This window comes from Coptis chinensis, chromosome 9, assembly GCF_015680905.1.
Source record: "Coptis chinensis isolate HL-2020 chromosome 9, ASM1568090v1, whole genome shotgun sequence".
NCBI classification, from domain to species: domain Eukaryota; kingdom Viridiplantae; phylum Streptophyta; class Magnoliopsida; order Ranunculales; family Ranunculaceae; genus Coptis; species Coptis chinensis.
In genome coordinates, this window is record NC_141464.1 from 29701878 (window position 1) to 29724040 (window position 22163).

The 22163-nt window shown below is 33.7% G+C and overlaps 1 protein-coding gene and 2 long non-coding RNA genes across 3 annotated transcripts; 2 read left to right on the forward strand and 1 right to left on the reverse strand.

Moving 5' to 3' along the window:
* Positions 1 to 4880: 4880 nt before the first annotated feature.
* Positions 4881 to 10442, forward strand: LOC147475494 (uncharacterized). The gene is made up of 3 exons (XR_015209040.1): positions 4881 to 5211; positions 5465 to 5502; positions 9303 to 10442. It is a non-coding gene; the product is annotated as an uncharacterized LOC147475494 (long non-coding RNA).
* Positions 10443 to 11474: 1032 nt separating this feature from the next.
* On the forward strand, positions 11475 to 14284 carry LOC147475495 (uncharacterized). The gene is made up of 3 exons (XR_015208857.1): positions 11475 to 11627; positions 13191 to 13246; positions 13642 to 14284. It is a non-coding gene; the product is annotated as an uncharacterized LOC147475495 (long non-coding RNA).
* Positions 14285 to 20451: 6167 nt separating this feature from the next.
* LOC147475496 (uncharacterized) lies at positions 20452 to 21589 on the reverse strand. The gene is made up of 3 exons (XM_086583623.1): positions 21431 to 21589; positions 21249 to 21319; positions 20452 to 20898 (listed from the first exon to the last, which is right to left on the reverse strand). Exons 1-3 carry the CDS (start codon positions 21522 to 21524, stop codon positions 20671 to 20673), a joined length of 393 nt encoding a protein of 130 aa, XP_086439749.1. The 5' UTR covers positions 21525 to 21589; the 3' UTR covers positions 20452 to 20670.
* Between the last annotated feature and the right edge of the window lie 574 nt (positions 21590 to 22163).

Below are 22163 nucleotides of genomic sequence, written 5' to 3' on the forward strand. Positions count from 1 at the left end.
TATATAGTACATGGGATGACTGGAAATGGTGATTTTGAGGTGTAGGATGGTTATTATAGAAGCTTTGTTAGGTGATTGGTAGGTCTCTATTGATTGCAAGTGAAAATACCCGAGAATTAAAATATCAATATTTTAAAAATAAATAAATAAATAACTCTGCCACAGTCTATAGTCGTAGGAAAAACAGTAGATCCCACGAACTAAAATAGTAGGCAAAATTGACCTTTTGCCACGGCCCAAAACCATAGGGAAAAATGACCTTTTGCCACGGATTATGCAACCAGTTTTTGCCGTGGCCATACCGACAGCAATAACTGATGCAAAGACTGCCACTATTGGTAGGCTTTACTGACGGTTATGATTGTGGGCAGACCATTTCCGACGCACAAAAAACCCATGACCCTGCGACAATCCAAAAGCCATTTTCCCATGGTTTTGGACCGTGGTGTAAAACCTGTTTTCTTGTAATGATTATTCAATATCAATTCAAAGATTCAAGATGTTTACTCAATCCTTTTCAAATATTTCAAATCTGATGACAATCAAGTTAACCAAAGGCAATTATCTTTTGTGGAAATCAATGTTTATACCAATCTTCAAAACTTTCAAACTTTTAGGATATGTTGATGGATATTTACCATATCCGAATGAATACACTACTGTGAATGAAAATGGTGTTATAACACATGTTGATAATCCAGACTATAATGAATGGAATAATAAAGATCAAGGTTTACTGATATGGCTCAATGCCACGATCTCAGAAAGTTTACTTCCCTATGTTGTTGGTGCTCCAACATCATTTGATTTGCGGTCAATACTGGAAAAGAGGTTCTCTCTTGTTTCAAGGTCTCATATTCATGCATCAGCTCAAACTTAGGCTTCAATCTCTTAAAAAGGGAAGTTTGAGCATGGCAGAATACTTGGAGAAAGTCAAAGAGGTTGCTGATAATTTAGTTCATGCTGGCTGTAATATGGATGATGGTGATATACTTATTCAGATTTTGAGTGGATTACCAGTTGAGTATAAACCATTTTGTACTGCCATAAGAACTAGAAAAGAGGATGTTGATTTAGATGAATTGCATGGTTTATTGTTGAGCGAAGAACTCAATGTGGATGACCATAATCAAAATTTAACTCAGATTGATAATATACCACAAGCATATGCTGCTGGAAGGGGAAATGGTTCTTATAATAACCATCACAATCAAACAAGAGGTGGCTATAATGGAAGAGGTAGAGGAAATGGCTGAGGATATGTAAATGGTAGCAGAGGATATGGTAGTGGTTATAATAACTATAATTCTGGATATGGTGGAAATGGATATAACTCTGGATATAGAAATGGTTCTAATGGTGGACATTCTAATAGAGATACTAAGTGATTTGTCCATGGTCCTACTAGTGGAGGATACAATGGACCTCAAGTTGGTCATGGCTTTAATCCTGGTAATAGACTAGTCTGTCGGATTTGTGGAAAAGTAGGCCATTATGCAATAGATTGTTTCGATAGGATGAACTATGGTTATCAAGGCAAGATACCACCGAAGCACACAATTAAAGGCATTGGTTGCTCATAGGAATGAGGCACCAAGTTCAAGAAATTCTGATTGGTATGCTGATAGTGGTGCTTCAAAAGTTCAAATCACAGGACAGCAAAGTACAACAACCTGGAGTTTCCTCATTCATACAAATGGACCAGTTCAAGTCATTGTTGGAGATGGTCAATCTTTGAATATTGCAAATACTGGTAACATTACTTTATATAGTCTTGTTTCGAATTCAAAGTTCCTACTTAAAGATGTGTTACATGTGCCTCTAATTTCTTAAAACCTTTTATATGTTCATAAATTTACCTCTGATAATGACTGCTCCTTAACATTCAATTCATCTCAATTCATTATGAAGGACAACATGTCACAGAGGATTCTTTTCCAAGGACCTCATAAGAATGGTTTATATCCAATCAATCTAGCTTCATCATCTTTTCCTACATTCAATGGCAAAATGTCTCAAGCATACATTGGTGAAAGAACCATTCCTTCCATCTAGCATCAGCGGCTAGGACATCCTGCATCATCTATCTTCAATAAAGTCATTCAGAAATTTGGCATTCCCCTGCATCAAGACTCAAAAAAAATTTTTTGTAAAAATTATTAGTTTGGAAAGAGTTATCAGTTACCTTTTAAAAGGTCTAATTCTAGAACTAGCTTTCCTTTGCATATTATTCATGTAGACCTATGGGGTCCTTCACCATTTGTATCTACTTCATCTGGGTTCAAGTTTTATGCAAGTCTTATTGATGATTGTACAAACTATAGTTGGGTATATACTTTATATGCAAAATCTGATTTTTATGTTGTCTTTAAGCATTTTAAAGCTCAAACATAGAATCTTCTTGACAACAAAATCAAAATTCTTAGGTCAGATGCTGGTGGTGAATTTACTAGTACTATATTTGAAAATTTTCTTCTTGAATCAGGATTAAAACATCAGTTTTCATGTCCTCACACACCTCAACAAAATGGTGTTGTTGAGAGGAAGAATAGACATATCACATAGTTGAGTAGAACTTTTTCAGTCAAAGTGGAATTCCATTCTCTTATTGGCCTAAAGTTTTTCAAACCTCTATTTTTCTCATCAATATATAGATTACCTATCAAGCATTTTAATTATATATCTCCCTATGAAAAACTTTTTCACAAATCTCCATACTACACATACCTTAAACCTTTGGTTGTGTTTGTTATTCCTGGTTAAAGCCCTATGTTTCAAACAAGTTTCAAGCAAAAAGTAAAAACGGTTTTTCTTGGATACATCAATTAAAAACCCAAACTATGTTTCTCATCCTCATGGACTCATGAAATCAATTTATTTTTAACAGAAAAATTGATGACACCAACTAATTTCATGATTAATACTTCACATACTAAATCAAATGAAAGAGCATGAATTTGCGATCTGCGCAAGAGAGGGGAAAAAAATGAAATTGATTCATGGAATCAATTGACACTGTGTGTGTGTGTGTGAGAGAGAGAGAGAGAGGCATACCTGGTGAGCTCAAGGGAGTGGGGAGAGAGATGCGTCTTCTGAAATGAGAGAGAGGAGAAAAGAACTCGAGAGATAGATGGGTGGCAAATTTCCACTGGCAAAAGAGTTTAGGGGGGGTGGTAGATTCTATTTTCCCACTTCTAGTGGGAAATTTTCATTTGTTGGCAAAATGTAAATAGTGTTTGCCACTACCTTAAATGCAGCAAAACACTGGCAAATGGTGTATCTAGTAGGAAAATATGGTTTGCCACCCCCATTTGCCAGTAAACAAACACAGCCTAAGAGTCCCAAGAAATTAAAACACTTCCATTGCCAAAGAAAACCACAAAACCTCTTTCTCCCACCACCAAAACCCTTTCTTCTTTGCTCACTCATTCACTTATGGAAATCAACAATATTTCTTTAACTTTCAAATTAGAAAATAAACCCAAACATAGACTTACACAAAATACATATTCAACAACAATAGTTCTTGAAACTTCAAGCAATCAAACAACTTTAGGCAACCGTGGTTGATATTTCAAAGCTAACACCAACATATATACGGATTTATTATTGTAAGTTCTTGCATCCTCTTACAAACTTGATGAGTTCTTCCTTGCTCTTACAATATTTTTTTTTCTTTGCTCATTAGTTTTGGGATCTCTTTTGACGCCAACTGGCTTTATATAAATAATTGGGGTTTATCCCATCCAGTGGATAGTTGATTTCTCTAATTTGTGGATACGGTTAGATGATGGCTAAGAATTATGATGATGACAATTAGGTTACATTATGTTCAACAAGATTATTGAATAACAACATGTTAGCAAGTTGTTACAATATACAGTTTTATTTTTTCCCAAACTCATTTAGTTATTTTTTGCTCATTCAATTAGTTTTTTCATGAAAAATGACTATACCCAGGTAGTTTCTCTATATCCAGTAAATTGGTTGAGTAGTTCATATTTTTTTTTAATCATTTTTCAGCTTATGGGTTCTTTTTTTACCCAAATGCCTATCTGTGAGACTTTCTCATTGTAAGTTGTAATTACATACAAAGAAGATTTTGTACAAGTGAGGATAACATAATACAATATTGAGGGTCTCCTGTGTCTTAACAATTGCATTGATGTTTTTGCCACTATCACCATGATAAACTTGAAGATTATTTGAAAAGCTTAGAAATGGTGGCTCAAATCGTGGGGATAAAACGACAATTGAAATATATAGTTAAGCTTAGGAAAAAGGGCTAGGTGCAGAACTTGCATTGCCACATGCCTCTTTGAATAAACAAGACGAGTGTATAACACATTTATTTTTTCATTTATAGTTAATACAAATATGGCGAGGTATATGCTTGTATGTAAAGTTATACCAGTTTTGGTGCTTTCCCGTGGGTTAATGTGTAAGTTGCAACTGTAGTTGCTCTAGCGGATGGTAAATAAGTACTCCTTAGGCTAAGTTCAATGGTTTGGGGCGCCATCATACCAAACTACAGTAGAATATTTCATAAGGTTAATGTGATAGCGTTTGAAGACCCAATGGTTTTTACAATAAAAAAACACTAAAACACCTCCCTAAAGATACAAACGTAATTCACCAAAACTAAAGATTTCGAAAATAAATTTGGTCAAACAAATTTTCTAGCCGCTGTTTCTTTGGTGAAATGAGACAAAAGGTACAAAGTGTACTTAGGTGCAAATCCTTTTACAAACATTTCAATCAAGTTGGTCTTTTCTGTATTGCTATAAATAATTGGCATACTATTGAGAAAGTTTCCTTCTTAGTAGTGGTTATTATCTTTTACATATTGATAGCAATGTTAACTGACTTTTCTCTTATTGGAAACTGACTGTACTTTAACTTCAGTTGGAGATGCTAATTTTATATCTTTTCAAACTTAGACATTTTGTGCTATTTTTGGTTTATGTAGGTCCAGGAGGCAAGGGCAACAGCTGAAAAATCTCAGCAATTGTTGCTTAATGTGGCCAATAGGAAGAGAAATAAGCAACTAGAAATAGATGGACTGGTAATTATGAAGGCTATATATGGTAATGTCAAAGCTTATAAGAAAAGGAGTGAATCAGGACAAGAGGAAGATGAATTAGCATCACAAGTTCTGGATATGTCACTATACCTCTGAACTTCTTGGTGAGCGATTCTGGGAGTCTCAAGGTATTCTTTCTATGCTTGCACACATCTTTTGCTGTTATGTGGTCAATTGAGTATGGAGTCACCACAGTGATTTTGTGCATAAGATAATATAAGAAACATTTCACTAAATCCCATTGATAGATGAAATATTGAAATGGAACTTGATTCTACTTTAGATATGGGTTAGATATGGGAAGTAAGAAATTTTGGTTATTCCAAATTAAGATTTACTATTTTCTTTAGCATTCTCTCACATACTGAATCGTGTCTGTAGGTCAAGATGAAGTTGGTCAACCTCGGCCATGCTCAAACGTGAGTTCATACTTTATCATTTCAATTTTTTTTTTATCGGCAAGCGAGGTTGTTAACGGGGTCCCCTACCCTTTAATCATTTAAGGCCTCATGCATAAACACATAGTATCTAAAATTTTCTACATAAATGGTCAGTAAGAATGGGAATCACCACATATATGCACTTCTTCATGGACTGTTCTATTAGATATTAGTGGTTTATTAGCCTTTTTTTGTTTTAGCTGTTTTCTGCCTAATGTTTTCTATTTCAAACCCACAGGTAGATACTATCGCACAATGTTTATAGTAAAAAGAAACTACTTTTTTTCTCTCTCTCGCTCTCCTACTTTTGTTGTTAGAAGATTTTAAGTCTAAAAAGTTGTGTGCTCTTTGTTTGATGTGGAGCCTTTATTAGTAGTAATTGGGGGTCGGGGGGAAAGCTCTCCCAAGTCCATACAATTTTGAGCAATTCCTACAGACATCCTTCTGAGTCATACTTTTGAGCAACTCCTTTGTACTCATATATTATGGTGTAGACACACTAACACGATCCCTTCTCTCTTCCAAGTTTTGCATTGGCACTGGAATGCCTGTAGGAATAACCAAACCACAATAGAATAGTTCATAAGGTTAGTGGGATAGTGTTTGAAGACCCAATGGTTTTCACAAAAAAAAAACAAAAACACCTCCCTAGCTGCCTTTGACAATGGTTTGTAAACAAACAAAAAAAAAAAAAAAAAAAAAAACACTAACTAGCCGCCACTCCTAAAGGCGTATGGAAATTTTTTTTCCTTCCCATTTTGCCCTTTTTTCTTTAGTATACAAATAAAATAATAAGGATACAAATGTAATTCAACAAAACTAAAGATTTTGAAAATAAATTTGGTCAAACAAATTTTCTAGCCGCAGTTTCTACTGGTGTGCAGTGTATATATTGTTAAAACTGGCGGTATAGATGGGTAAACTTATATCGATAGTGTTGGCGGGTTAGCGTTTTAACGCATCATTGGATTACAATTTCCGTTATTTGGTGTTTTGTCGCACCGGACTTAGCCTTAAGGGTTCATATTTCCTAATCTATACGCTTCAATATAATTAGAATGAAGCTTTAAACTCTACAAACTATGAACGTTTCAAGCGAGGGACTCCCTTCTCTGAGCGTTTTATAATTAAGATTACATAAAATAAATCAGACTAGAAATAGGAGAGAAAAATGGAAGTTTATGTATTAACCAAAAATTGGAAACCCACGGTCTCTCAAATATATTCCCTTTGTGAGATAAAACCCCAAAACTTCTCCAAACAATTAACTATACATCACCCATCACGTCCATAACAACAACCGCAACAACGACAGAGAAAACATTTTTTGGTCCCAAAAACTAGTTTTATGATAATTAGGTGAAACTTGTTTTTCAAGAAATTTGCTTTGATAAAATAGCTTTTAAGAAAAATCACAACCAAACATGTTTATTCAAAAACTGTTTTTAGAATAAATATTTTTTCATAAAAATGCTTTTTAAGAAAAAATAATTTTTTGAAAAAATGAGAACCAAACACCCACTAAAAATAGATTAAGTTTTTATTTTGAAAAAGAGTGTGGAGAAAAACATTTTAGTTTGGAACAAATAAATGTTAATGGCAAGCAATTCAAATAGTGTGATAATATGCAATTATGTTGGTTGAGTTTCTAGCTACCCAAAAAGACATCCATTTAGAATATTTTATTCAGTAAAGGTTTAAGTTTGTCTTAAATTTCTTTCTGTTTCGATTGTTAGAAGTGTTTGACTGCTAGAGGAATTTTTATCTGATAATAGATATATGATGCTCATGTTCTTCTCACTGCCCATATCACTTGCAATGATGGTCGAAGTATACCAATGTATAGTATGAGATGAATTGCAAGTGAGTTACTCTTAATATATTGTTTTACTTTCATTTTAAGTCTTTCTTTTTCAATTTGATTAGAGTGTTATACTTTTGATAGATCGAGGTTCCTTGATACTTGCTATGGAGTGAAGATGTGTTAATAACAAAAGCTATATACAATTTCCTAATGGCAGACTTGCTAATGCATTTTACTTCTTAATGTAATTGTTCAAAAAGAAGCTTTATAGAGAGTTATGTATATAGGCAGTGGAGTAAACAATGCATTAGCTTGCCATAGGATGAAGAAAAGCCAGTAGTACATTCACTAGCTATGGTGAAAACTCGACTCTTGGGATCTCTTTTGGGTTCAAATTGTTCTACAAGGCAACTCTTAGGCATTTTTAGAATTAGGACAACTACAAGGGAAGTGTTCATTTAGGATCAGTGAATCACCAGATGTGAATGATACGGTAGTTATTTTTGAAAAGTAATAAGAAGAACTTTTTCTGATTTAACCTTTTTCCTTATCCTAAGCTTGATTATGCAAGTTTGGGTTGTAGGAATGGTTGAAGGCCATTGGTCATGGACTAGCCATGTCAAGGGAAACACCTTAAAACACCCTAAACCCCTCATGGCCTCATTTTTTACCAACTACTTTAGAATTGAAGCCAAGACTATTCAAAGCTAGCCCAACATACAAGTAGTCAACCTGAATAGTTGAGCTGAGATCTCTATATAGTCATAGATATAAATGTATAACACCCCCCTAATTCTTATTGAACAAATTGAAGATATAAATTATGTTGTTCATTTTTCACACAAAGAAAGTATATGCTTCCTTCATTGAAGAATCTATCCTAAAATAACCTCTCAAACAACTTGGTTTACATATAAGCTATCATAGGCAACAAATACATTTTTTAGTTAGGGATCTACTTCAGTGTGTGGTATACCACCTGATTGTTTACAATTCTATAGATGCTTAGGACTCTTAGAAGCTTCTTTATCAAAAGATAACATTTATATAATTTGTTATCAAATTTTCGTAATGAAAAAATAAGTGTTTTTCTTTGCTTACTCTTTTGTTCTTGATATGACACTAGTATATATATTTGGTTTGTCTAACTATATATTGTCATTGTTGCATTGTGTATAATAGGACTGGCTCTTGCTCATTTATGGATTTGGATTTTAGCATTAATGCACTAGCAACTTTGCAGGCCGGTTAGTGCTTGGCCTCTCTACCTATAACACAAAGGGAATGAATCCATAACAACTCTCCACTCAAAGGTTTTTCTTGACGAAAGATTTGGAATAAATTTGCACATTTTCCTAAGTTATACATTTACTCTAGGATCACCCAAGAAAAACAAATCGGGGCCCGCTAAAAATTATGGTTCCTATCTAAGATTCACAATTTCAGAGAACTATCATTAGATACCTATGTATAACTTAGAACATTGTTATATTATGGAACTGGGATAACTTGCTGTAGAGGTTGCACCTTATATATAATTTATGTACTATATTACCAAAAAATTTATTAGATGTGATAAAGTTGTTATAGTGTAGTGGTCATCATGCTTGCTTTACATACACGAACGATGTCCCCAGTTCGAACCATGTATTTAACTCTTTTTGATATAGGTGTACAAAAGGAAAGAATGTTTCCTTATTATGATATGTATTTAGTAGTGAATCATAGTGTCATGGAGATTGCATGTTTGAGACTTTTGAATCTAATGTGATCCAGGAGAACCAAAGCTCATTCAATTTTGTTTTGAAAATCACGCATTTATCACTAGCTAATAGTTCATTCAATATGCCTATATTAAATGTATAACCAACATTTTTTTTTCGGGTCTAACATGATATGCTTGATTGGGTCTGATTTTGATCATCCTAATAATTATAATCAATGTGCATAATCAATCTTATTTTGTTCCTTGCAGTTTACACGGTATGAGAAGCTGTGATGTACACAATGTTCCAATATTTACAAGCCAAAGGTAACTAAATTTATGTTCATCTGTTGCATTCAAAGTACTAATTTTATATGGTTTTAAGTCAGACGTCCACCTAAAAATTTAATTCCGAGAAAAAAAAGAAATATTACTAACTTACTTCTCTAAAACATATTCCTTTTGAGCTAAAAAAAAAAAACCCCTTTCGGTTAAACCCTACACCGGAACTTTCTCAATCTTTGCCAGTTACTTTGAACTTCAAATTTCTCTCTTCAACATCATTAGACTCTAGGGGATTGGTGAGGAATTTTTCAGGTGAGATCTTTTGCTCTTTTACAGTTTTTATTGATTGCTTGAGAAACCTACACTACAAAAGTCTCCATCCATCGTGCCTCAATAATAATTCTTGAAACTTAAAGCCATCAAACATTTTCAAGCAACTATAATTGTGCCTTTCGAAGCTAACACCAACATATATACATATTTATTATTGTGAGTTCTTACATGATTCCTTGCATTCTCTTAAAAATATGATTTCTTCCTTCCTCTTAGAAGTTTTTCTTTGTTCATTAGTTAATTCCTTTGTTCTTTTGGCTTAAATTAAAGTTGGCAATTTGGCATTGTATGGAGTGGACATTACTGGATTCTGCTTTAAGTTTCATTTGCCTATGATGCAAGTTTTATAAGAAAGTTTGAATTGTATCCAGACAACCAACTCGATTGACAAATGAATTGAAGCCCAAAGAAATTAATTTTCAGAGTTAGAAGTGATGACTTAATTTAGCAAGCACACTGGACTTCGCCTTTCTATCATGACAGAGAATTGGAAGTGACCATAAGACGTTTGAGGTTTCCTAATGCTTATGTAAGTGCTCCATTACTATGATTAATAAAATAATGACATGTTTTCGACATTAATTGCTTGAGTTTAACATGTTATAGCAACTGTGAATTTATCATCGAAAGCTTTGCATGTGTTAAATACCATATAAAGCATTGTTGGTGCAATGTGACTATTATTTAATAGACCCCAAGGGCAATTTTAAGCTTGAATATATAAACTTTATAGTATGTTCTCAACTTAGAGTGTTCTCATCTTTTTTTCCAATTTTAATCAATTGAAAATACACCAGTGATACATTTTGTAATTTGACTATGATCTTTGATGGAATTTTATTGATTTTGGTTTATGAACATTTTATATTCTTTTATTCTTTTTTTGCAGAGAAAGAGTTGTGATGAAACTTTGCAAGTCATCTTCTTTAAGATCGGTTTCTATAAAGCCATGCGTAAACTTAATTTGAAATTATTTTGTAGAAAAATGCCATAAAAGCCATGTCATATATCTTGGCGGTCATACAAATTAGTTCAAGGTATTAGTTTATGAAATTTAGAAAAATCAAGTTATTATCAAGTAACAATTAGATGCTTAAAGTAGTCCATGTCTTTTAGATGCTGCCATAGCATCTTACATTGATGTGGTTTCGATATCTTTACGCAGATATCACCGACATGAAAGTAAAGGAGTGATTTGTGGGTAAATCTTTGTAGTGTTTCATGTTGTTTTACATGCATGTATGATGAATATATTAATTGTTGAATCAGTGCATATCACTGAAATGAACACTAGCAAAATTAAAGGTGACCGGTTGATTTCCTCATGGAAATGTTTCTTGGCAAATTTTGTTTCTTTACTCAATTTTCAACAGTAATAAGTGGCTTCAAGAATATAATTGACTAAGCTTTCTACATAACAGATCAAGGGCAATATGGCTAGCACCATCAACATTCGCAACATAGGTAACATTTCATCCTTAATAAACATTGGTATTTTTCTTTTCAAGCCATAAGTAGTTGCCTTCTTTACAACGTTCTTATTGTACTATTGCTTAACTAGTATATATATATATATATAGTAGTCCCTTTTTGAGCTCTCAGCCCATCCACATCGATAGGGGTATTATGAAAACTCAGGAGACTAAGTAGGAAGTTTACCCGTTTTGAGCTCTAGAAATCAAAGTTTACCCTTCGTTAAACCCCTCCCCCGAACACTACGAATCAATTTATTTCCTCTCTCTCTCTCTCTCTCTCTCTCTCTCAATATTTGTCGCTTACTTCTGTAAGCTTGGCTACTGCATAAGCGAATCAGACACCTAGAGAAGTCATTAATTTCTCTTTTCAACCTCATTAAACTTTTGGGTTTGGCTAGGAATTTTAACAGGTGAGATCTTTTTGCTTCAAACCCCACCCGGAACTCTATCGTCTCAAATCAAGATGTTGAGAAACTCTGAACACAACTTCCATGATCGCAAGGTAAAATCAAGTTATTTTATTATTAATATTATTTTGAAGTCATTCTATTAGGAGTGTTGATTTTAATTTTTTGGGTTTGGTTCTGAACTTCTGATGGTGAAGATTAGTTCCTCATCATATTCGTTATATATTTTCAGAAATGGAATTTGAGATCTATGCAATCGAAGGGTTTCCAACACTAATTTTATCGTGTTCAATCTTAGAAATCTGGCAAGTTATCTTTTCTTTCATGAACACCATGATTCAACTATTATTAGAACTGCACCAGTTTATTTTCTTTACACTGATTTTAATCAATGTGTTTTACTTTCTTAAAGCAATTTATCACTTGTTAATTCGCCACACTCAACCACTGGAGTCTATCATTCGAAATCTCGATCTGCAAGTATATTTTGTATTTTAAGTAAATTAATTTGACGAGCACACTACCCCTTCCGTTTGCCATCAATCTATACCAGTCAAGTGTTGAAACTTTTGACCTGTTGGACAAAAAATTTGAGCTTTTTAGTATTTTGTTTTCCATTAGGTATGGTGTTGTAACGACATTAGTATTGAAATGAATATTGATTTTATCAAGTTGGGTGTTAGTTGTTAGCTTAACTGTTTTTTCTAATACTTTCTATTTCATTTTGACTTTGTGGGCTGTGCACTATCTGTGCTATTTTCTACGCACCTAGGATTTTTGGTGGTAGTGGTATGTTTGGATCACTGAGTTAGGTGGTAGTGGAATGTTAAGATAGTCTGAGTCAGACCCCCTCTTTGGATCATTGAAATTTTGAAATGACAATCAGCCACCATTGATCATGTTGTAGAAAATGAGAAGATGATCCTAACAATATAACAAAACCCGAAGGGCATCCTAAATCGTTTTGATTGTGCCATTATTAATAGCCTATTAGAACATAGTACCTTGAATTAAATGTTTATAGTGTTGAGTGTAATAGCTGAAATGCTCTATCCCAACTTTGTATTATGTTTACTACTAGGTATTAGCACAATATAGAAAGTTAACAACACCAACCACTTATGAATTTAGAGGCGCAAAGAAGCAAGGGTAGTACAAATAAGTCAGTGGAGATTAGAAAAAAATTGGGAAACTGCTAGGAAGGAAGCAAGAGGGGACAGGAGCTAAGTTATTGTGCATTCCAAACTTGAAAATTGTAGGAAAGCTTGCAGCATACTCACAGTTCACTTTGTTTTTTGAACAATTGCATAAAACACCATTTGAAACCCGTTATCACATTGTCACTGCAATTGGTTTCTTGCAGATGGACACCTAAGCAACTGACCAAATAGACATGAACTTCCTACAACATCTGCATTACCAAGTCAGGTGTTGTCTTGAGTAATCCTGAGCATCTTAACATTGTTTGCAAGTCTGCAACAATGCCAATAATATATAAGCTTAAATTAATTAGAACCCACATGACCATATGCTACTGCATAAGTGAAAATGATTAGGTTGCAGGTTATTTCTAGATGAGTCCTCTCTCCAACTCAGCACAAGTATTACATAATTCCATCAATTTCAGATCGTGTTGGAATCAATGATTTTTTTTCCAGGGTATCCAACTGGTAGAAGCACTTGATTGGGTAACCAGGATATCGTTCTTCAAATTGTAAGTGTTACATCTGATTACAAGTATTTGGTTTCTTCTCATTATGTTCAATTTATAAAGTTTTGTTCCATTGCGTGTATCCCATTTTTAAAATCTAAAAGAAAGTAAGTCTTCTAACCTACCTATCTGGCATGATGTTATAATAAACAAATGTAAAAATGTGATTTATCAAAAATAACTATAATGGTTATATTATTGTTTTACCGTACACCTGTATGGATATTATATATTTAAATTTTGGCTAAGTGTCTTGGACATGACAATATGTCACCTTTTTTTCTTACACTTAGTGCTAATCACCTAAAACTGGATTATAAAACCTCGTAGAGACGTAACATTTCGGTTAATTTTGTGCTTAATAATCATGAAATAATCGTATTTTTGTGTTTTTGCAGGTTGGAGCAACCAATGTAAAAATGATGATAAAGCCAGTATTTAAGCACGAAATAGGGAGTATACATAAAGCTTTTTGATTAAGCTATGTGAAGCCCAACAAATTCGGACTAAAGCCCAAAGACTCAAATAGGACATAATCAGGTCAGAAACGGGATTACGTGCACAAAAACAGCAAGCTTCCAAAGCTCATATCTCTTGAACTAGGACTCCAAATTCGGCAAGTGAGTTGCTCAGACGATCAATGCGACGAACTCTACACAAAGGCAGGAAGTTGTAAAAATGCCAAAAGACCGGCTCGCCACTAGACACAACACGTGGACCCACTATGCAGACTTGCAAGATTTGATGAGTTATCATGCAAGTCAAGACAAATGTGCAAATAATTGGCACAAAGTGGACACTTTGCATGCAATTAATGGAGTTAGATGGAATTATGTGCTAATAATGAAAAAAATGCAAGGTGTCAAAATGGTTTTAGTTTGGAGATAAGATGGAAGTTAATGGAGGGGGGTGTTTCACGTGAGATGAAGAGGAGAAAGCTCTCATATGTATGAGGGGGGCTGATTTTAGCATTAACTCCTTTTTCCTTTTCAATGGCTTGTCTTGTCTTTAGTTTTTAGTTTTTGTTTTTATGTTAAAAGCTTGTAATAGTGTTAATGGGGAACATGCTTAGTTCTTAAATAAAACTTCATCATTTCCTTAGGTAAATCAGTTTTATTTAGTATTATTTTCTTCTTCCTCTCTCTCATTAGCATATATAACTTGAAATTTTCAAATAATCCAAGGATCATTAGCTAAAACCCTCCACAGGAGAGGGTTAAGGATGCTTATGTGAGGATCAGTGTATGTTTTAGGAATCTAGACTCACTACGTAGAAGTTAGGGTTTTCTTTGACATCCCATCACAAAATGACGGAGTCTGACCAAAAGTAGAGCACGGAACTTTAGTCTAACTCGCACGCCGACCCATTTCACTTTGGGCTAGTCAGCAGACGAGACCTGGAGAATTCAAAATTCTATGCTTGTCCGACCCGGTGGAAAATGAGACTAGGTGCGTTGGAATGACATTTCAGAGATGAAATATCATTTTTACTTCACATGCTAGCATGTTATGTTTAGAGATAAACATATGGTGCTAGGGATCAAGACTCGAGTTCGTTTTGGGTTTCCTATGAACCAAAAATGGATTAGAGAAGTAGTGATTTGGAGTCCTAAGAATATGTATTAATTCTTGCATGAGTGTGATTGACCATTTTCCCATCTTCTATCTCTTTTATTATTCTCATAAACATCAAATAATTTCAACTTAATGATTGTAGAAAGTAGTTTGTAAGAAAACAACAAGGAAAAAGAAATCCATATCATTGCAAAAATTCTTCTCACTCAGTTCTCCAAAGTGTTAGATTTCAGTTTTGATTACATAGATTCTTGCCTTAGGAATTGGAACGAAACCCTTACTCGAGTATACCAACTAAAACACGTGAGTAAGGAATTATGAGTTTTAGCACGTAGTAAGTAAAGTTCTAAAAACATTGAATAGTGCTAATATCACTTAGACATAACTATTGAATCAAAGATAGACTGATTTGTTGAAACGACCTATTTTCCAATGTAGTTTTACTATGAACAGCATAACAATATGATTTCGTTGTATATGTGTTAGACCAATTTGAGTGGCGGAACGTACACATTTTATTTTTTCAAGGATGAGTCTGATGAGCACAAACCATGAGTGCAAGCCAATGTTTGTGTCTGACTTTTAGTTCAAGTAACAAGTGTTCTTCAATAAACAGATATATTCAGGCCTATTAGTGGTTTGGATGCCATAAAAAGAACACTGATAATGTTAACACTTTAATAAATAAATCACTTTCCTAGAGTGTAATGAATTTTACTCATACCCAACAAAAGCCTTCACAAGCCACATAAAACAGAGACATAGGGGCAAATTTCGACGACGATAGACTACCTGTACCAAAGATCTTGGTACAAGATCAACTGTACTACCTTACTTATGGATGTGGTTCTTTCTGGAATTCTGGAAAGCAAAATCCCCTAATATGGGATTAGTCTCCAATGCTTGTCTTTGGTATTAGGTCACACCATTAGCCAAATACACTTACATTGTGATTGGGTGCTGTTGGTTATGGTATAAATGATGTGCTTAAAATTGTTTTGCATTTAAATTAAACTATTTGGTTGGGCTGTTTGTTGTTAGTTCATTATCTATTTTGGGAATGGTCAATTATAATTGGAGAGGAATTTCAGACTTAAGTTAGCTTGCTACTAATATTATTGTTCATCATAGTAATGCACCTCCAAATTTAAGGAGGAATTTCGAGATCAAGTAAGCCTACTACATGTATACTAAATATTATGTACACTTAGGCAGTGAAGTAATGATGGGGTAACCTTCACTTGCAGTCTTGCTAATCACACACACACACTTACTTAGGCAGTGTATATCTGAGAGAGGTATCTAGAGATAGGAGCAATACTTGCAAATGCTACCCCCATAGGAATGCATCTAAATACATATATGATTCATGTTGCTACAGTAAATCCAATTTTTTTTGTTAGAACCAACTAGAGCAATTCAATCACATTGGTTGGAGCTAAAATTTTCGTATCTGTTTGTTTAGGAGACCTTGGGAGTTTACCAGGTTGTGTTTGATCCAGTTTAGACCCCAAGAAAAATGCAACTCTTAAAAGAAGTAGAGGCTATTGGAGTCATTGTTGTGAGTGGAGTTGAAATGTTTCTCCACCAGGAAATGGGCTAGTTCAATTTTTTCACTGGACGAAAAGGTGAGCTTAGAATCTGCCTCCAGCTATTTTAAAAGTACATAAATACTCTAGAGTTTAGATTGATACTTGATCATTAGCTAGTATTCCTAGCTCAAGTTATTAGCAATATGTGATGTGCTGCACCATGCCAAATAATTTCTAATAATTTTCTGATATATGTTCATGTTCAATATTGCATTATGTGAACGAATATCTAACATAATCTTATATCTGTGTTTGCAGCACCAGAAGACTTCATGCAGGAAATTATTCTTGCAAAGTTCTGATTTAATGAAACAAGAAAAATGTTGTTTCATATATCTTAATCATTGTAAAACTGTTTACTGTTCTGATATCGGACCCTTAATTGAAATCGATTATTTTTATACAAAGCTTCCTTGGTTACATTTCATTTCATGTATATTCGCAAATCATTCTTTCTAGTTATATAAGAGGCGTCGGGAGCTGCCTTTTGAGCCGTTTGTTCCCTTCGTCCTCTATTTTGTTGCTTTTCTTTCCTAATGTCTAGTTTGGCCCCACCGCCCCCACAAAACCTTCGCCACTGTTTTTCCTTTTTGATTTCTTTAAAATGTTATATATACGACAGGGAAAATATTAGTGGTGTTATTAATTATTGTCATTAGTTTTTCTTACCAATATTTGTTTTAATTAATTTTGAAACTGCTGCATGTAAAATCAACTAAAAAGAATCACAATTAAACTACCAAGACGTTTATAACTTGGGAAATGCTAGAATGTCACGAATTAAAATCACAAAATATACACAATTTAAAACATACACAATTAGGAAAAAGAATTACAAATTAGACAATTTAAAACATACACAATTTGGAAAAAGAATTACAAATTAGAGTATGATGCTATTACTTATCACATGTTATTATATCATTTCATGGTATTTTTTGAGGATCTCACAAAGTTAGAAATCGGAAACTAGATGTAACTGCTAAACCACAAAAAAAAATAATTAACGGGAAACCGGAAACTTGATACAAATGCATTGAACTAACCTCAAAGAATAACGACTTAATGGGAAATTGGAAATCAGATGCAAATCCATTGTACTAACCTCAAAAAATAAATAGTTGGAAATCGAAAATTGGATGCAAATGCATAATTAACGATAAATAAAAAAAATGGATGCAAATGTATTGAATTAACCTAAAAAAATAATTAACATAAAATCGGAAACTAGATGCAATTGCATTGAACTAACATAAAAGAATAATTAATGTACAGAAAATCAGAAACTAGATGCAAATGTATTGAACTAACCTTAAAAAAATAATAATAATAAGAACGGGAAATCGAAAACTGGATGCAAATGCATTGAACTAACCTAAAAAAAGAATAATTAATGGAAAATCAAAAAGTGGATGCAAATGTACTAAAATAACATCAAAGAAGAATAATTAACGAGAAGTTGATAACTTGATGGAAATGCATTGAACTAAACTTAAAGAGTAATAATTAATGAGAAATCAGAAATCGGATACAAATGCATTGAACTAACCTTAAAGAATAATTAACTGAAAGTCGGAAACGAGATGCAAATAGATTGAACTATCTAACCTCAAAGAATAATTAACGAGAAATCGAAAACTGGATTTGCAAATGCATTGAACCAACTTCAAAAAATAATTAACGGGAAATCAAAAACTGGATTTGCAAATGCATTGGACCAAACTTAAAAAATATTTAACGGAAAAATAGAAACTGAATGCAAATGCATTGAACTAACCTAAAAAAGTAATTAACATGAAATTGAAAACTGGATGGAAATGCATTGAATTAGTCTCAAAACATAGTTGTATTGGGAATGTTTCGACAAGTATAGTTTTACAGTTAAAATTTAGTTTATCATATCTATTTTCGTATGATTGAGAATGACTTGATATTCAAGTAGCTTCAATATGATATTTGTCTCATTGGGCATTCTTACATAACTTTAATCAAACTTCTCTTATTAAACAACTATTAAACAACAAAAAGAAGTCGAAATGTTTTATCAAGGGTGATCTCTTTCTTTTTTTATTGAGAGTGGGATTTTAATGTTGTAAAAAATTTAGATGAGTGATTAATATAATATTTATATTTTATAACTCTGCATACATAGTGAAAAATATTTTTCAAAATAATTTAATATAATGTCACCGTTCGTAGAATGGATTCTAAAACTAGTGATTATGGATAGTCAAATCAATGGGGCTCGTCCCCTTTCATGCCGATGTCTTAAAATGTAGCCCAAGTAAGGTGGAAGATTGGACATCAAATTATCTGGGCTTGGCAAGATCTAGCGCGCCCAAATAAGCATTTGGCATGAAATTCCATTTTTTCATGGTAAAGTCACGTGGACGAACTAATTTCTGTTCCAAAAGTTAGAAAATACGCATTCATCAAAATCTTTTACAAGGAGTCTTTATGTGATCAAAGTAACAAAATGTTGGTTATTTTAAATTGAGTGTTATCATATTGGGCTTGGGCTTGGGCGGGGGCTCTTGATACTTTCTTTTCGCATAACCAATGAACATTACCAATCTTCTATAAAAACCAGGCTATGCAGCAGTCCAAGACACACCAGTTTTTCGCATCTTTTCTCCTTAAGAAAAACTTCCCGCACTTATAATGGCAGTATTATCAGTTCTAGTTTTCTCTTTCGGTTTTGATTTTTTTGTTGTGCAGTGATCATCAAGACGCTTAGCTATTGTATCCTGGAGGTTCCGTGTATGTCCGCACGGGAGGAACATACTGCTAATATCTTAAAGAGAGTGACCTAGTCCGCGCCTCAGTTTCCAGTTTTCATTGTTGTTCTTGTGTTTTCTTGCCGACTGTTTTCCAACACAAACTCTCCTATCCATATAATGATTTTGTGTTATTTGTGTGTATGTGACGTACATCTGAGCCTAGAAATAACTTAAATTATAATATGAACTAATATTTCAAAAACTTAAGACCAGCATGACTTTCTCAAAAGCAGGCTTCTTCATTTATTTCATCAGGATACAAAAGACTTGAAACTGATTATTTAAGGGTGATGAAAAGAACTTACAAAGTAATAACTATTTAATTTACTTGGCGAAACAGAAAGGACTATTTGATGTACATTAGTGTACGCTTTCTACAGTGTTAATCTTTATAGGGGATAACCATAATAACCTCGCTATGCTTTTATAACTTAGCTAAAACAAATAAAGAAAAACTACTTAGATGTTAGAATTGAAGTGACTCTTTGCTATGGAACAAAATTTTGAGCCTAACAGGCTTTGTCTATGGCTTCACATTGTCTTTGTCCGTAGGTATATAGTTGTTGATTGGAGGCATTCTCTTACAGTTTCCATTCCCAAGTGTAATCCATATGCATCAAATTGACAATATCAATGGTTTCCTCTAGGAGCTTTTCAGTATTCAGTAGTTTCATGCAATGCTTCATCGAGCGTGAGACCGATTTTCCCGGTTGCGAGCTGCCACTATGATAAATGGCAGATTTTTGTGACTTGAGATTGTTCCTGATCGAGAGATCAACTGGTTCACTATGAAGACTTTTCTTTGTGGCTAATTTGTGATCGTTCTGTGATTAAGAAAATTGTTAGTAATGTAGATTGGCTGAATCTATTCAGCAACAAAATGAGCAATAATTGCCCTGAAAACATGTATTGTATGTATACCGTATATGGAGCACGCCAGAGAGAGAGAGAAAGAGAGATGCCTACTTGGTCATTCATCATCTTCTTATGTGATCCTCTGAGTACTCTGTTTGAAGTATAAATCGTATCCCTTGCATTCAAGCATGTCCAAATATTCAAATTGATCCTTGAAACCATCTAGCTTCAGCCTAGCTAATTAGTTTCTTTAGTATATGAAGCATCACATTGCAGATTCCATATAACTAATGTTCGTATCAAATATCAAATCTGGCTAAACAGTGTATACACATACACACTAATTAAGAAAAATATAAATACATAATATAGCAATTTGATACTAATAAACAAAATTAATTGGACATGGTCATCAAAAAACTTTTCTATAGGCATAGAATCTCTGTTAACATACATACATACACATATAAGGTATTTCACTCAGCTAGTCAAAACAGCCTAAGCTGATTCTTATCTTTTCATCAATTGTGCGTTGGTGGGTGCTGTTTTACACTTTTACCATATGATAGTCAACACACAAAACTATAAAACTAATCCGTTTGATCTGCTTCAGTGGTAGAAGTGTCTAAATATGAATCAATTTGCATTTTACATTTAATACCCCCAGCCGTTCATGGTCATCACATGATTTTCCAACAGAATGGTTTGCACCTGAAGTCTTTGAAGTTACTCCATTTAGCACTGCATCTTTGATTATTATTTCTTTTGTCAACGCAACATCCATCACCATTTTCCTTCCACCAAGCTTTTTGTTTCTTGAGATTGTAAGAGCTGGAACACCATCCAAAAGCTCCTGAACCACCAATAAGAGTTCAAGAAGATAATTTTTTTGTTTAGTACTCAATTTTAGCATGATAATAACAATTAATAAACCTATATAGACTAGGGTATGTAGTGTTTGTCGTGAGTGTTGAATGCAGGGGATTGAATGAATGAGAGGGTGGCCAAAAATGATGCTGTATCAAACTTTCTTTTTGCAATCAACATATAGCAGAAGTGCAGAATAACACTTATAAAGTTATAATACACTTGGCCTAAACATTGATTGGCGCACAAATCAGCAACCAGAACTTGGAATCAGCATTTTAATTTCAATATAGTTTTGGTGATATTTATATACTGAAATAGCACTTTAATAATGACCTGATCAGCAGACACATCATTTTCTCCATTCAGTGCAAGTCCTCCATTTACCACCATTATGGTCTCCACAGCTACAAAAGAAAGGTTAATATAAGCAAACAGTTGTAACTTTTTGTATATGCTGAACTGATATCATTTACTGCATAACAAATAATAATCAAATAGTGATCTAATTTGGTTACCTTGTTGAGTATGTGCATGAGAGTCCCCAAGGACAAGCAAAGTGAAGAGAAATCCAGCTACTAAGCTTCTAATAAAATTCATAATAAGCACCATTTTTGTCTAGCTTTCTTTCTTTCTTGAGTATATATCTTTATGTTGAACAACAAAGAGGAGAAAATTGAAGGCATAAGGTCAGCTTTATAGTGAGTTCAAAGTCCAAATGCAAGTCCAAGCTAGGGTTCAAACTTTTATTTTTTTTCAATATTTTAATGGCTTGTATCTTGGTTGTATAAAATACTTGTAGAGAAACTAAAAAGAGCAGTGTTCAAAGCCTGTAATGTTGAATGTGGATCTTTGGGATGGCTTAAAAATCTCATGGGAAGAGTCCATGCCATGCACGCAACGAGAACGAGGTTGGCCACCTACCCAAATATTGGGTTTCGATATTAATATTGTTGTTAGGGACTCAAGTTCCAATATATATGTACTCGATGTCGGTCCAAGTACTTTTTGCATTATTCTATGGATGCAAAAAGAAAATAATTTTTAAGTTACGGTTTGGATTTCAGGGTTTAAGGTTTAGCGCATTCCCATATTCTTGATTGTACGTAATTTTGATGAGTCAGTAGCACATGGTTTTGATTTATAAATGATCGAGGAGATATCTTTGTTACCGGCTTGGATTGTTATTTTAGAACCACATTCGGCATTGCTGTAGTATAAAGTGTTTTGAATTGTAGGCTTGTAGCGCTT

Bases quoted from the DNA above. Each gene is read 5' to 3' on its own strand.
- LOC147475496 (XM_086583623.1), bottom strand. From the start codon at position 21,524: ATGGTGCTTATTATGAATTTTATTAGAAGCTTAGTAGCTGGATTTCTC. The intron at 21,320-21,430 runs GTAACCAAATTA...TTTCTTTTGTAG, and splicing joins TCATGCACATACTCAACAAG to CTGTGGAGACCATAATGGTG. The intron at 20,899-21,248 runs GTCATTATTAAA...TTGGTGGTTCAG, and splicing joins ATGATGTGTCTGCTGATCAG to GAGCTTTTGGATGGTGTTCC.